Source organism: Pyrgilauda ruficollis, unplaced genomic scaffold (genome assembly GCF_017590135.1).
Source record: "Pyrgilauda ruficollis isolate IOZ18807 unplaced genomic scaffold, ASM1759013v1 scaffold1, whole genome shotgun sequence".
Taxonomy (NCBI): domain Eukaryota; kingdom Metazoa; phylum Chordata; class Aves; order Passeriformes; family Passeridae; genus Pyrgilauda; species Pyrgilauda ruficollis.
This window is the reverse complement of record NW_024508100.1, coordinates 1,056,450-1,073,348: the sequence shown is the minus strand read 5'-3', so window position 1 is coordinate 1,073,348 and position 16,899 is coordinate 1,056,450. Positions and strand designations below refer to the sequence as shown.

General features: G+C 41.3%; 1 protein-coding gene across 3 annotated transcripts in view; it reads left to right on the top strand.

The window, feature by feature from the left end:
- The first annotated feature begins 8,696 nt into the window (after nt 1-8,696).
- Nucleotides 8,697-16,899, top strand: part of KDM3A (lysine demethylase 3A) — a 29,869-nt gene continuing 21,666 nt past the window's right edge. Inside the window, exons 1-5 of one of the 3 annotated variants that reach the window (XM_041465066.1) lie at nt 8,697-9,078; nt 9,612-9,800; nt 12,273-12,422; nt 14,574-14,684; nt 16,188-16,290. In XM_041465066.1, the coding sequence (XP_041321000.1) occupies nt 9,630-9,800; nt 12,273-12,422; nt 14,574-14,684; nt 16,188-16,290 (535 nt within the window). In that variant the 5' untranslated portion in view covers nt 8,697-9,078; nt 9,612-9,629. The other 2 variants (XM_041464892.1, XM_041464980.1) reach the window with 2 other exon arrangements.

Here is a 16,899-nt window from a genome sequence, read left to right as displayed (position 1 = left end):
CAAATTTGTAAAACTGGTGTGATGGGCAGAGATCTGAAGCAGTTTTAGCACTGAAGCTCCTCCCCTGGTGCCAGCAGCACAGCAGCTATCAGAGCACTGTGCAACAGGTTGTGTTACAACCTCTTAGGTCAAGATGTTGCTCTTTTGGGTGGAAAACTGGTTCTGCAAAAGTCAAGTGCATTCCTTCTATTTGCTGTAGGCAAGAGAATTTCAAACCTTGGCTTTGGTTATAGTAAACACACATGGTGGGCAGCTGCAGCCACTACTTAAGAGTTAATCCCTGTAATATCCTTTGTTAATCTAACTACAATGATCAAGTGGCATGGAACATATTCAACATGGACAGAGAGTGTATGTTAGATTAACAGGATTACCTGCTGATGAGGGTAATACTAGCCTGTATTTATTCAGCACTTCTCTGAAGAACAGAAGGTACCTTTCAAAGGTGGGTAAATATTTGTTAATCCCAGAGATGAGCATGTAAGCGCAGAGAGGTTAAGTAATAACACTGGTTCCACACAGTGAACCAGTAGCACTATTCCCAGACATGCTTTAACACAGCATTCCTTGAGCCATAGGTTGGTAAACCTGCCCATAAAGTCCTAACAATCACAGCACATCCTGTTCTCCCATGCCAACAGGCTGCCTATAAAGCAATATTTCTATGGCCAGTTAAGGCTTCATTTTCACTACTTATGTTTTGCTGACTTTGAAAGACTTTACATAAATACACATGTGGGGAGCCAAAAAGCCTACAGTACTTTCCTTTGCACTGTAGCATGTCTAACACACTTCTATGGAATAGTCAAATGTAAATATTCTGAACCATCTGCAAACTTTTATATGTATCTTTTATAGCTTGGGGCCGTGATTTTGCATTCTTTGTGTAAAAACAATATATATGTTTAAAAGAGTCTGATAAAATAATGAACTTGAAGAATATAGCTTTCATTTTTCTCTCTCTTTAAAAGATCCTTTAAACCCACAACCAATTCCTGTGACTCCTGTCTATAGACATTATTCTTCTAATGATCATAAGGTCACCTGTACCACAGGAAACCATTGAGAGCTGAGCACACACTGTACTCCTCATTAGCTCCTTAGTGCCCCATACCAGCATCCATTGCAGTAGCTTCTGACAAAGGAAAAAACCCCAGAACTTCAATGCCTGCCTAATTTGGGCAACAATGTGTAAACCAGAGTAGCACAGACACCACCCCACTCCATGTTTGTATCTAGTTCAGCATTTACTCCAGCAGAAAGAGTAGAACATAAATCAATAATTAGAGACCTCTACAGCAAATGAGGAAGATCAGACATCTCTGAGGGATAATTTGTCCCACTTATTCTAGACATCTATTTTAGTATTAATCTCCTACTGGAGAAGCTTCTTTTCACTCTCTGCAGAGTAGGCTTAGACAATGAGATGCCTGCTGGAGGATGAAGTTCATTAAATGCATATTTTCTGTGCTGGCAGACTGTGACCTACATGCTATACAAAGTGAGATACATTCAACCTCTGCTGCAACCAGAGGCACAATGCTAATCATCTCATGGAGTGAGTCAGGCAACCCAGCACCTGACATACAACCATGTCTGCTAAAACTCAGTCCTCCAACGATCTCCTAATTTTTTTTTCCAATACAGAATTTATAAAATAATTTTCAGTCTTGCTAATTATTTCAATCACCTCAAATATTTCCCTACTTGCTTTTGAAACAAATCTGTCTCCAGTTACCCCAACCTGTAAACATACAGGTTTTAAGCTACTCCTCACTGTTTATGTGTCCAAGTTTGTCAAACAACAGAGACAGCCTAGAGTAACTTGACTGTGTTTCTTATATTCTCATTAGAAAACTGCTGCTGTAAATTTTATTATGTGATAAACTGTGTATAGGAAACAAGAGTAAAAAGCAGCAATAGAAATCTATGCCACAGCAGAAGTTTCTCTGCATAGGAAACTGAAAAATGTAATTTCCATTTTTTAAAAAAACCTGCAATTATGCCATTTAGGGCAGTAGATATCGGGAAGCAGGAAAAGTTCAAATGTACCTTCTTATGCTTTTCAGAAGAGACAAGAAAGAGCCAGGACAGATTGCAATCTTCCTCTTACAAGAAGACAGGGCTGACATATGATCTCTTAAATCAGTGGATGAAATTCCTAGTTTCACTGGAGTTAGGAATCTGCTTTAGAACCACTGTTTTAATTTTAGACACAAACCTCTACCATCAAAGCCCAGGGTTTGGAGGGCAGCCATTAGTCTCTGACAGCTGTGAAGGGAGACCAGGGAAAAGACACTCTAAAGTTTCACTGACATGTAGTTGTCTTAGAGAACTTTACAGAGAGGAGTAGAAAATCACTAAGTGGTTCACAATGACAAATACAGCGAGTGAAATAATTACCAGTGCCAATGCCCAGCTGCGCTGCAGGCACTCCACTGCAATCCCAGCGGCCCCAGAACTGCCCAGTGCTCCCTTCTCCTGGGCTGGGTGGAGATGCAGAGCCCTCTGCACAAGGCAGGAGAGCTGACACTGAGAGAACAGGAACAATCTGTAACCTACAGCTGTAACTATTTATAAGCAATACTGTTACATTTGCTCTAAGCTAAAGAGAAATTACAATGCCTATTTCCAATTTCTGGACAGAGGGTACTGGGGGTGGGAGCCAGTTTGGGGTGTCAGCTGTTCTGATTCTACTTTGAATATATTTTACTCAAAATTTCAACTCTCACATATTATTTCTTGCATTGCCCCTTTATCTAAAACAGATGACTCAAACCCAATTTAATATTAAATATCTTCTGGGAGAAATTCTTAGCAGCTGCTTCACAATCATGCTTTTTTCCCTCTCTGGCATTAAGGGAGCATAAACACTTATTAAAGTTTAACAGGGAAAGTAAATCTGAAGATTAAAATAATGTTTAATTAGTAGCTATAGAACTCATCATCTTTCAGGTGCACAACACAAAGCAATTCATAAGAATGATTATTGTTAGCCCCATTTACAGAGAAATGAGGTGAATTAAATGATCTGCCTTATGACACACATAGTGCTAGATTCCAGATCTGGCTCCAAGTTCTGTGCTGTACCAACTAGGTCACATTTAGCAATATACAACTTCTAAATATTCCCAGTTGTATATACACCAATATCTGGTATCTTAATTTTTTTTTTTTTTTTTTTTTAGCTTCAGTGATACATTACTTTAGCTTTGTTAACATTATATCAGCACAGCATACAGAATTTTTAAAAAATAGGGAATTATTTCTCAGTTGACCCTTGATGTGAAAAGTTACTGCATTTTTCCACCGGAATCAGTTACTGCAGTAGCAGGTAAACCACACAATACATTTATTGCTCCAGTTCAAGGGCGAGTTGGTAAGTGACAGGACATAAGAACTAGAGCCAAGAGAGCTGGAGTTCTCTGCAGGGGGTGGAAGGATTTGCAGTCCATCAATAAGATTCATGCACTTACAACCACCCACTGAGATCACTCTCCAGTGCGTCCTCCCTCCAGTCAAAAGGCTGAGCCTCTTTTTAAGTGAACACACATTCAAGAACAGTCAAAGTTCTTGTCCAAATTGCACATAATTGTAACTCGAGGATCACCACTTCTCAAATGTTCACTATTTTGTCAAAAACTGCATTAAATTACAAAGGCTGAAAGAGACCTTCCAAGATGTGGATTTGAATAATCAAAAGCAGCAGTGTGATTTAGTCCAAATGTTCTTATAAAAGTATGTAGGAGGGTAGTTTAGTTTTAGTTTAAGACAAGAACAATTTCTACCCCCAGTCTAGGACTCACTGACCTGACACCTGCACATGCCCAGCAGCCCAAGCTGCTGAATCTGTCAGATCCATGAGAGACAGGTGTAAATTTTCTCCCAAGGGAAGACACTCCATCACAAAACACATCTGTTTAAAATAAAGAGCAGGATGGACTTGAAATAAGCTAAAAGAATCTCTCTGGCACTGGCAGGAAACGGTGTGAAGTCTAACTTTGCCAAAGCCAGGTTATGTTGTTTCAATGATGGAAGAACCTGGACATTATTAAGTAGCAAAATATGAGTAACAGGTTCTGTTTGCAGTTTTGGTGTGAGGCTTCTGGAAGTTAGGCTAATTAACAAAGAACAACACTCCTCAGATCATTACACAATGTTGCTTAAAGTTCACTGTATCTCTTTATCCACCTTTCAATGTCTCCTCTTGTACATCACCAGACATCCTGCTGTGGTGGTGGTTTCTACAACATGGTTCAAATATATCCATCAAGATAATATTGAATTGCATTCTTTTATTTAAGAATGATACCCCAAACCCTTTGAATTATTAACTGATAATGTATTATTACCTGAGGGGAAAGAGCTTTTTTCTTCCACAATAGGCCTTCTTCCTCTGAAGCAGTCAAGGAAAAACAAAACCAGCACAGAATTACTCACCACATTTCATGTATAATGTTTGTTCATGGTTACTTTGTAAAGGTTATTGCATCACTCTATCTATAAATACTAATTAAACTTTAGAATTAATCTGCAAAATTTAATATCTAATTCCAATCCCCAGATAATACTTAACACACAATTAAATAATTAAATGTTAAATTAATAGTCAATTAAAATTTAATAATTGATCCTGATTTATCATCCTAAGAGTCCTCTCATGATTTCCTGTTTCTACAGTTGGGACAAAAAATTGAAGTCCTACTAACTCGTCACTAGCAAAAGACAGTCCCCACTGCAGAAAGGGTATAAGAATGGAAAAGAGTAGGTCAGCATTTCCCTTCAGCAAGTCAACTTAATTGCATAAAATTAAAATGTACTTTGTATCAAAATACGTGCTTCCTTCAGCTGCAGACAGTGAGAAAATATTAACTAATGTATGACATGAATTATTTTATTTTAATTTTTGGTAAAGAGATAATGAGTGAAAGAATTATTTGGAACCAGTCCTGCCACTCTTGCAAAGCTGATCCAGGTGAGACGTGCTGAGGTAATGAGTCTGTACCTGAGTAAGGAGCTTTTACCTTTTCCTGCTATAACTAGAGCCAGGTTGGATATGAGTAGAGACTGATCTACATTAGCTACTTCAGGAGTCATTTAACTACATCAGCTCGGTGCTACTGAATAAGAAGGTTTCTGGTCGTTTTTACTCATTCTTTAGCACCACATCTCAAGTCATACTGGAGAAAAGAGTAAATGGGTTATCTCCCAAAGCTCTTTTCCAGTTCACAGAATATTCTGGGTTGGAAGGGACCCACAAGGATCACCAAGTGCAGCTCTTAAGTGAATGTCCCATGCAGGGATCAATCCCACAGCCCTGGTGCTATTGGCACCATGCTGTCAGCACAGCTGGTGGTTTCATAGCCTGACCACAAGCATTTCCAACTTTGATTACACACCCTTACACCTCCATCATTAATCACTAGAATATAAAGGACTCCATGTTCCTCTTCTGTGCTTGTACAGCCCTCTATTCAGAGGGCCTTTGACTGAGAATGGAGACCCCTAAATGTCACCACAGTAAAGATTTTAAAAACCAGGTTCATAATGCCCTGCACTGATCATTGCTTGTTGTAGCTGCACACACACTTGTAGGTTTAACCTGGAAATGCAGGAGAGCCCTGAAAAACAATCTGCTCCCTCATATGGGAAACATCTTTGGAGAACACAGTGCCAGGACAGTCAATGTTATCTAGAGCCCCTTCTCTGACTGAAACGTCCCTTTCTTGTAAAGTATCTGTGACATCAAATACTTCTAGGTAGTGGGAGGCCAATTTTCAAGCACAAATATTTGAATAGCACATCCAGATTTTATATGCAGAGAGGTAGGCGTAATGCCTGAATGTGCAATTGTTTAGGCATAAAATTGGCTATTGAGTTTTATTGCTAAATTCCAATTGAAACTGAACTGTTAAATTCAAACCTCAAAGCCTCTTCTGCTTTTTTTCCTAATGATACCCCACACAAGAGAAATTTTCTGCTACTCAAGGGGGGCTGAAAGGAAGAATTTATTGAAGTGTGTTCTGAAGTTACTGTTTAAAGAGCTCCTGTTTGCAGAGATTACTTCTTTCTCACATAGGAGCTAAAGGCTTACCTATTACCAGTTCAACCCAGTAGGTAGGGCCAGCTGGAAAAAATTATGCTCAAGACTTCATGCAGACAGAAGAACAGGCTGAAACCTGCTGTTTTGAGGTTCAATCAGTTCTGCTTATTTACTAAACTGCTTTGTTTTGCAGGTACTTCAACAGACATTGAGTTTTCCAGAGGTAAATAATGCAGAGTGAGGCAATTGCACCTGAGCCATTATCACAGGGTTAGCCTGAAACTTATTAATGAACATTTTGATGTTTCTCTTGACACACTGAAGGTGGGCAAATACACACAAAATATTTCTAACAGACATTAGTTTTTGTGGAGATTATTGTGAGTGGTGATAAAATAACCAGTTCAGAAAAACAATTACAAACATTACAATTACAGTGCTTTTTTCCTGTATTGTATGGTTGTCATACTGAGAAACAAGTTCTTAAATGATGCAGCAAATTCAGAGATGTTCAGAGTCATAATTTTAAATTTTATGTGTTTCACTTTTCAACCCAAGACTTTACTGGTTACCTTTAACTTATAACTTTTAAAGAGCCAAGATAATTTAAGAAAGATATTTGGTCCTTATTTAATTTCAAGAAATTAAGAATGCTAGGGAATGGAAGCAAGTAGCTAATTACTTTCTCTGTTTCAAAAGCAAAACGTCTTCAGTTGTGTGGCTTCTTCTTAGCTCCTAGGGTTTGAATACCTCTATTTTTTCAGGACTTTGAATGCTTGTTTGTACCATGGATGACTGAGTTTTTCCAAACTTCTGCCAACTTGTGCTCTGTCTGCTTCTCTTCTGGTCTCTGCCAATTCATTTTATTTTATTTTATACATTCAGAATGCTGCTTTTTGATCACATCATCTTTTAGCATCCTTTCCTATATAAGTTCATTTTCAAGGGCATTAATGGACTATGTCACCCTGTACTCTCAGCCTTCCAGCCCAGGACCTACCCGAAACATTAAATTTAAAACACCTTTGACCAACCTCCATGCCACTCTTTGCACGTGGGAGCTGCTCATTCACTAAACTCACGTTGTTGTCGTTCAAATCTCTCCTTAAAGCCTTCCTTTATTCTGATGCTAATGGGAAAAAAAATACTGTTAGGCAACTGGAGTGCTACCAACAGCTTGATCTATTACATTGACTAATATTGCTTCATTATAGCCTGACATTCCTCTTCCTGCATGTATTAATCATCTACTCTTTGAGGCAAAGTGTTCTCTCTGCAGAAAATCTAAGGGCTTTAAATAATGAGGTTATGCAACACCTTCATGGTGTGATGTGTCAATTGAACAGCTACTGCTACACGAGCCTAAAGTCTACAATGAAATAAATAATTTGGTAGTTTCACATCTAGCTTGCTTTATATGATATCATAAATTCCATCTTGCAGGTCTGGTTTATATAGTAAACATTTAAATCTGAGAAGAAAACATACCTGTTTTTTCTTTCAGTGCCAGCTAATGAGTGGCTCTTCAGATTGCACATAGTTGCTGATCTATCATTTTTATTATTCACTTCTATTTCTTTTGTTTCTCCCTGCTGAAAATTGTAGCAATTACTAAATTCATCTCATTGATAGAAATCATTGGAGATTCCCTACAGTTGTAAAAGAAATTGGACTGTCTGATCTCCATGGAGTAGACAGCAATTTCCTCATCATGGCACACAAGGAATTTTTTGAGCCTTTTGATTTCATACATGAATGTCTTTGTTTAAATCTAGTAAGCAAATGATCGGTGAAAGCAATTTGGTGGGAAAGGCTTTAAAAATACATTTAACCTAAGGGTGGAAATGGATTCTTGGAGAAAACGAAGGATGAGACCACAACATGGCAGGAATATCGCAGCGTTCTCTATGGGGGTTTTAGAAGCGCAGATGTCTCTGGTGATGGAAGGAACCCTGGAGAAAGCAAAAACTGAGCACCGTGAGACTTTAGTAAACTGGATGAGTCAACAGCTTCTTTGCCTTGGCTACTTTCTGCACTTTTGTTTTTTTTCTCCCATGTGCTCTGGTGGGAAAGTCTTAAAGCAGAGGAGTACATGTGTCTTTTTGGGTCACTGCTGAACAGCACCACCCAGATGATGTCATATTCTCTGTTTAACTCCTTGGTTCTCATTGGGAATTGCTTTAAACTGAAACGCAATAGGTTTAGATGAGATGTAAGGAAGAAATTCTTCCTTATGAGGGCAGCAACACACTACAACCCTTCCAACCCAAACCAATTATGATTCTGTCACCTTGCCTTGTTACTTGTAAGAACACACAGGTCTCATGTTAAAGGCATGAGCTGGTGGAAGCCATTTGCTTTTTAGATGCAACTACACAACCTCCATCAACCACAACTGGAGCGCCTCCACAACCTGCTGTCCTCCCCAGGAACCTCGGGCATATTGTTATTTTGTGATATTTCACCCTGTTCGCTGTCCCCTGCCCCGCAGGACCCTCCTGCCCCCATTCCCCTCAGCATGACAAGATGGCGGCCTGTGGGCCACCCGCAGGTGCTGATCCCGCCCCGTGCGCATGCGCAAAGACTCCCCACAGGTGCCACCGCCCCCTGTGCTATATCTGAGTACGCCGCGAGCCGCACGTATAAGGGACCGTATCACGCCCTCTGGCCTCGCTTCGATCCCTCCGCCGTCTCTAAAGGCAGTTCCAGTAGCTGGAGGCTCGGCGCTCCCGAGGCAGGAACACGGACCTAGAGAGACGCCCCGGCCCTTTCCGAGCGCGTTCGTGCCTCCCTTGGGGCTCGGCTGCGGGCGCTCCGCGGGCTGGCCCCGAGGGACTCCTTCCCTCGAAGCTCAAGCGGAAGGATATATCGTTTTTATTTTTTTATCCGCCATCTGCTGAGCAACGGTTTCGGGGGTGTGGCCAGGCGCGCGGGCCCCGCCCCTCCGGGCCAATCGCGGCGGGAGACTCGCTGCCGGCCCCGCCCCGCTGGCGCGGGGTAGCCAATAGAGGCGCGGGACGGGGGCGCGCGCACGGGTGAGGGGGCGTGTGCGCGGCGCGGCTCCGACAGTGTCGCTTGGCCGCGGCGGCGGTCGGCGCGGGGGGGTGGAGGGGAGCGGGATCCGTGCCCGGTGTGACTGCGGGGTGCGCCGGCAGCGGGGCCGGGGGGGAAGCAGGTGAGGGCAAGGGCAGGGCTGGAGGTCTGCCCGGGTGGGCAGGCCGGGGTGTTGGTGAGGCGGAAGGAGCTTGGCCTGGTCGCCTGCTCCCTCCCTTCGGCTGCCGCCCGGCGCTCTGACTCCTCGGAGGAGGAAACAAAGAGGCGGCGGGGGTGGGAATGGCCGGGAGCTGCGCTGCAGCCTTTCTGGAAATACCTTCAGGTGTTTCCTTCCACCCACCTTCGCTGAGTAGTGGTTAACAGGACCGTGGGCGGGGGGCGACCTGTGGGTGTCCGGGGGTCCGGCTGGAGCCGCTTGGAGAAGCGGGGCGGGCGGCCGGGAGAGGAAGGAGGAAGCGCTCACCGCCCTGCCCTGTGTGTTTCTCTCCTCCTTCCGTCGCTTTCCTCGCTGAAGGCCTCCCGATGAGTTAAAATGGTGCTGAGGCTCGAGGGGAGCTGGTCGCTGCTCGTAGGGAAGAGGTTCCTCTGCCTGTCGGAAGAGGAGGACAGGACGTGGGACGCCAGCCTCATCTCGGAATGGCCCTGGAAGTCGGGCAGGATCCGGGCTGTGTCACACACGGACATATCCAAACAAGATCTGAAGGTAACCGGGAACTTTCCGAGAGACCTGCTAAACCGAGAGTGTGACGGGGGAAGTTGGTGTGGCTGTGTGTACACGTGTGTGCACATGCTGCTCCCGGGGGCAGAGCAGACGGCGTCTTGGCCCGCACCTTTGGAAACGTGCACCCCTGCCCAGGTTCCCGATGGGCTTGTACTGATGCCGCAAATTATCTCTAACTAATTATAAATGTGCTTTCTTCCACTGGCATTTTGAAAAGCAGGTTTTTACCGCACCCACTGTGCCTATGGTTTATTTCCTAAAGGTAATTTAAGGTCTTGCCACCTGTGAACAGGTTTTTGCCCCCAGAGTTGAAACCAAAACCCTCCAGTGCTTTGGGATTGGTGACTTTCCTTTCCTGCTCTTGAAGTCACGAACAGCTACTTGGGTTTTAAAGTCATACCAAATTCATGGCTGGTGCTGGAGGTCCTCGGTCTCTTCTTGCATGGTGGCCTCTTCTTATTAATGATTACCGAGTGGGTTTTTGAGCACATAGTTACTGCGAGCGTGGTGTAGTTGGTTAGCTGTGTGTTTTGTGTGGGAGTCAAGCAAAGTTTATGGTTCTGCTGTGAAGTTATTAAGAGACTTTGTTTGGCATCTGTAGACATTGGAAGTACTCAGCCATGTCTGGACACTTGCTAGGGTATGAACTGAGTACTTGCTTCCCAAGGACAAAACTCCATTGTAGCAGCGGCATCTTGTGCTTGTTTCTACAGAAGACTTCGATGGCTGTCCTGTGACAGCAAGAACAGCACCATCTTCCCATTCTAACTGTCTCCTTTCCTCTTTTTTGATGAGACTTTAGTGACGTCTGATTAACTGACTTGTGAAACAAAATGAAACTTTGGATGTTTCTAACTCTTTCTTGAAAGCGTAAACTTTGTTATCAGCTTGTTGTTGTGGATCTGCGGCGGGGGTGGAGCTTTGTCCATTTTTGGGCGCGGGGCTGTGCCCTGTGCCGTGCTGGTGGTGAGGAGGAGGTTCTTGCTGCAGAAAACTCTTAGGGACTTTGTCCTCAAAGGAGAAGAAGCAGGTGCTGATGGGGTCTCTATTGTGAGCTTTGTAGCTGGTTACGGTTCTGCCACAAGCGATTGACTTGATGTGTTCTCCAGCTGAAGTGTAAAGAAGTTGCAGAATGGGCAATGGAGGTGTGGAGAGCTTTGTACCAAAACACATCCCATCTCCTTTCCTCTCGGAGTTCTGTACAAGCATCATAGACCCGAAAAAATAAAGGCCTGAGAGGGGGGATTAAGTATTAATCCTGTAAAAGAGTAGAAGTATTCATTTCAATTTTTATTTTATATAGAAGGACTGTCAGCTGCTGTTGAAATTAGTTTCTCAACTGTGTTTTCGTGTGTGTGCAGTAGACAAAACAAGCCATTCTGGTTCTGGCTGTTATTTGCTTATCTCTTTCATTGTTTCTCTGCACCTCAAAATTACCAAGTTCATTTCTGCACCCATTAGTTCGATGACTCCTGGCTGTGGTAATGCTGTTTGTGTGCATGTTTTCACTTGCCTTTCCCCTGAGAGGGATGATAAAACTCCAGGAAATGTTTCTGAGATTCACTCAATTGAGATTTCTGTGCTGTTTGTTAAATGCAGTTAGGCTGGATTGCTGTATTCTTTGGGAAGAAGAAATGTTTTTTCCAAGAGCAGAGTCCTCTACCGAGATGTTCCAATTCCTGTATTCAGGCCAAGTTGTATTTGTGGTCTTTCCCAACAACTTGCTGATCTCCCATGTTGCCTTTGAAATTAGGGTAATACTATCCCAAAGACATTGGTCAAGCCATCATATTTTTACCATGGAATTGCTTTCCTCTTGAAAAATCTGCATAGTTGTTTCTGAAATCCACAAGGATAAATAGCAGTTAAAAGCAGTCAAGAAGTGACCTTCACATTACATAATTTGATCACCTTTGCTGTCCTACTGTCATTTATGCTTTCAATAAGTTGGCTGAAGTTATTCTTTGGGATTGGTATTTTTAAAGTAATTCTGGAAAAAACCAGCTTGTTTATTCCAGTGCTCTAGAGTTTGTGGAGAATCCATGTGCCACTACTGTGGCAGTCCTTTAGCTTTAGTGGACTTTTTTAGGCAGGGGTGTGTATATTTTTCCCTGCTTGTAAACACCAGTGACACTGTTAACATATTTAACTATCTTTAAGCAGCATAAAACTTTCTGAGATGGGAAGTTGTTAAGTTAAATGTCAGTACTATTATTTTATGTGACAGTAATAATGATAAACAAATTAACATTGACTGTCACTTATAAAATACTGGGTCAACCTTGGATGCTTTAGTAATTGCTTGATTATGTGACAGGCAATAATCATGCTGGAATTATAAGTACATTTAATGTTTTGGGTTTTTTTGATTAAATTGATGGGTTTATCTTTTCCATGTTGAATGTGTCTGAATTTTATAGGTAGTCACTCTCTCACTTTGGTTCCTTTCTGTAGATTTGTGTAGAATTTGATGATGAATCATGGGAGAAGCGAAGGTGGATAGAAGTCTACAGCCGGATGATGATAGCATTCCTGGTGGAGCAAAAGCTGGTGCTGGCTGAAAGAAAAACCCAGTCCATGCCTCCTGTCCAGTGGCCTGCAATGGCAAGTACACTCTTGGCTTGAGTCACTTGGGTTCTGCAGTTCCACCTTCTGGGACAGCATTGTCACCAGTGTGAATTCCTCCAGTGCAGCCTCACTCCTGGGTGTCTTGGGAAGGGAGAAAATCTTTGTGTAGCTGGAGCTGATAGAGCTCAGCAGCATTTGGAGTTGGTGGGCACAAGGATGTGTTTTTATGGCTTTGCTTCTCTCTCAAACCACTGTTCTGTACATTGTTAATTCATTCTCCCTCTAGTCTTGTGTTTTGTTTCTTCTTCCATGAAATTCCTCTTAAAAATAGAGAGGAAAAGTGTAAATGATAGGTTTCTAAGGATAGCCTGTGTTTTTATTTTAAGTTTTTGACTCTGCCTCAAGTTAATGCTATGGTGATTCTTGATCCTGAGACAAAAATAATTCAGATCACTTTTATGTGATGCCTGCCTGGTACAAGTGATTTGTGAGATTTATATTTTCTGCATACAAAAAGCTGAGCTATACTGTACAAGGAGAGAACTAAGCTTTCTGTACCTGCCATGCATGGCTGAATAGGCAAATTAGCCAGGGGAGGTGAGCAGGGGACATTTCTTAATGTATTCAGCCAGTGTAGTTGTGCTTGACTACTTTGGATATTGCTGCTCAAGAAAGTAGTGAGATAAGTGAAAATGCAAACATGTAAACTTGCTGAACATGAATTATGCTGAAGCTGTAGTCTGTGTTTTAATGCTATTAACTTTGCTAGCTATAAAGTGTGCATTGTAATTCATATTGCTGCATTTTAGCTGGTCTTTCTTAAGCAAAGCCAATCTAAGCAGATACTTATTAGAAGTAGGACCTAATAGAATGGGAGAGGAAATAGAAATATAAATCCTTAATTTTATTTCCTGGGCTGTGCATTAATATCAGCAGTTCCTCTGGTAGATTTTGCTGACAGCTTGTTTTGAAAACCTTAGTATTTAAACTAAGCTGTTGTCCATTTCCAAGTATCTGAATAGTTCTTACTGGATACTTATTTTCAGTTTTGGCATAAGGTTTTCTGCTGAAGTGTTTGACGTGTCAGTTCATGCAGGATACGTGTTCCAAAGCTCGTTTAGCAAAGGAAGATGTAGGATCAAATGTAGGCCAGTCCTGGATCTTGCCTTGGCAAAAAAGACTTTTTCTCCCTTTATCACCACACAGGGCAGGAAAGCAGAGGTCACAGAAGAACTGTGTGGATTCATTTATTTGAAACTTGATCACAACTTACTGGTTCAAGTATATGGGAGAATGTTTTTGACAAATGGAGTAGCTCTGTAGAACTGTTGTAATGCCCAGTTACTCCTGTAGAGACTCTTGTCCCTCATCTGGGGATCTTGTCCCACTGCCAGTGCTGTCCTAACTGAGATGAAGACAAGAAGGTGTGTCTGGTTGGGTTATTGGAGGATGGATCAAAAAAAAAGGCCTTCTCCCATCAGAATTATTTCCTTTTTTTTAAATGGGGTACAGTTACACCTTTCAGGTAGGGAGGAGTTACTCTTGCCACTTCTGTTGTTCCAGGCTCCTGGTGCTTGTCCTCTCAGATCTGGTACTCTCACTAGACAGAGGTTTGAACACGTTAGCAAGTGTTTAGAAGGAAATTTTTGTTTCATGTCTATTCTTAAAGCTTTTGGTACATCTGAACACAACTTCATCGTTGCACTGCAGTGTTACAACAGCTATGAGGCTGTCCAAATCATCACGTGTGCCTAAATAAAGGTTTCAGTGTGTTATCAGGATTGCACAAGTTTTGAGAACTTCAATGTAAACTGTGCTGCAGGCATTCATTGATTTGCTAGCTATTTCCTCAGTCTGCCATAAAGAGGTTTATTAGTAATATATCTGCAATTAGAATTATTGCATTAATAAATTTTTCATGTGGACATGAATGATTAATTGCTAATGATAGCCACCTGCACTGAATTCCTAATTCATACTTCATATGAAGTTAATTTCAAGTGGAGTCCAGTAACTTTCATTAGGTGTGTATTGGAAGTTTTATTGGAAACCAGCTTTGTTTTCAAGAGTTGCCTGTAGATGTGGTAACTTAAGAGAAATAGAAGCAACATTAAAGTAGTTTTTTTTAATGCAAATGATGAGATCTTCTTGCTCTGTTTCTGAGAACATGTTTGTCACTTTTTTTAGACCTACAAGTCCTTAGTGGACAAAGCTGGAATGGGATCACTGGTGTCAGTGCGCTACCTGGGTGAAGAGAAATGTGTTTTCCTTTCTAAAGACCTCTTGACACCCATCCAGGTAACCTTGACTGGCTTTGTAAAGATGAATCTCTTATCTTGATATTTAGGATGCATCAGGGTAATGTAATCAATGCAAACTTCAGATGGGTAAAAACTTGTAGTAGGTGTTTGTTTCTGTAACTCATAAGTATCAGTTCTGAATGTAACATGTCTGATTAAAAACCCTCGAGCTGATTCAGGACAGGGTCACTTAGGGGAGCTGGATGAGGGAGTGTCCTAGGACAGTTATTCACCTCAGGTGACAGCAGTTTCATGTTGATTTTGAGGATAAGCTGGAATAGTTTCCCTTTCTTCTTTTGAACATGAACTTTGTGCAAGGAGTTGCAGGAATGTCTGGCATAAATCTTGCTATTTAACAGAAGCACATCACTGCTCATCCTAAACAAATGAGGAATTGGGCAGAATGTAAGTGAGATGGTTGAATTATTGAGCATCAGAGGAAAGGTTGTTAGTGAAAATCATGTATAGGTGGGTTGAAACTATTGTCCCTGGGAGGTGTTTGGAAGAATAGTATCTGCTAAAGATAAAGGTTTAGCCTTTTTAGGAAATTATTCTCAAGACCTGTAAATAATCTGAAATAAAAGTAGTAATGGTTGTCCTGTGTTGAGACTGCAAGTAGTGCCATCATTAATGTTCTACTTAGACTTGTTAACAGTCAGCAAATATGCAAGTCCTTTAGAAAAACTGACAAGAGAGTCACTAAAAGCCAAATTTGGGTTGTAAATAGTTGTGTTGCTTATGTTGGCTCAACAGCAGGGTCGAGATCTCTTTATGCAGAAGCCTTATCTCAGTGCTGCAGTGGAAAAGATTGCTTTACTGGCATCTTGAATAACAGTTTGACTTCTAGTTCTTCATTCTGCCACTTAAAAATATCAGAGCAGTGCCTGGGATAAAAAGATAAAACCCAACCCCAAACTCCTTTCTTATTTGCACTCTTTGAGCCTTGGGTGGAAGCTTGCTGTGACCTTTCCATTTCAGAATCAATTCTCATTCAAGAGGAAAAAATAATACACATACATTATGCTGAAGAACGATGAATAATTTAGATGTAGCTGACTCTGTTTTCATTCATATAAACATTTGTAATGGTGTCTTGACATGGACTGGATCCTGGCATTATCATAAATAGAAACAAAATATTTTCATTTGCATCTGCTCAGGACACATATGCTGCTGCTTCTGAGGACTTAAGATCCTAAGTTAAGGCTGGACAGTTCAATTCAACTTACTGCTCATTAGCAATGTTGTACTACAAAGCTGGGTTATTTTCAGAACAGTATTAAAGTAGACCTGGAGAGCTCTCTTCAGTCTCTCTTGCAGATGCTTGTTGTGAATAAGTGATAAAAAATTACCTGCCTCCAGTCCAGCATCCTAGAACTGATGGGGAACAGATTAATGAGAATTGGATTTGTGGGAATTGCTGCCATCTTGTTTTTAAATATTGTGGGATTTTGTTAAAAGATATCCTGAGTGCAAACTTTTTCTTTTTTTCCTGAAATAGGATGTGGATGGTTCCAGGCTTTCTCTTAAAGATGATCAAAATGTAAATGAAGAAATTCAGGCTCTGGTTAAGAAACACCTCGATGAGACTCGCTTGGTCCAAGGTACAAGCATACTGTGGAGCAGAAAACTGGCAATAAATGCCCAAGTCCAAAGGGAAATCCTTGCAGTGTTGGTTTAATTAATTGGTAATCTGTTATAGGGGATAAAAGCTTTTTAAAAATGCAGATTTTACTCTCACAGTAGTGAATGCAGAATGTGAAGGATTGTAGATGTTTAAGTTTCAAGTATTTCTTTTGAAAGAGTGAATATGTAATTTAGGCACATATAGATGGCCTGGTACTTGTGATATAGATCAAACTTGTAGCAATTCTCAAGAATTTTGAGTTGTTTATTGTTTCAAGTAACTTTTTTTTCCAGTTTGTTGCTTGTTTATGAAAACTTCCAGGGTGTTGTATAGAGGCTTCCTTTTTTAGTCCAATTTAAACTCAAATTTAGTCAATTTAAACTCAAGTTCAAACTGTTTCTTTTGCTTGCCAGCTTTAAATTCTTAATTACTGGGTTCATACCAGCATATTTGTACTTATATGCTTGCACATTCAGGGAGTGACCTTTTTGAAAAGGTAAATATTGCATCTTACAGTTTTCATTTCCCATACTGTAAGGACAGGAAAAATTCATTTTGATAACTGTGGTAATCTTGATTCCTCGTT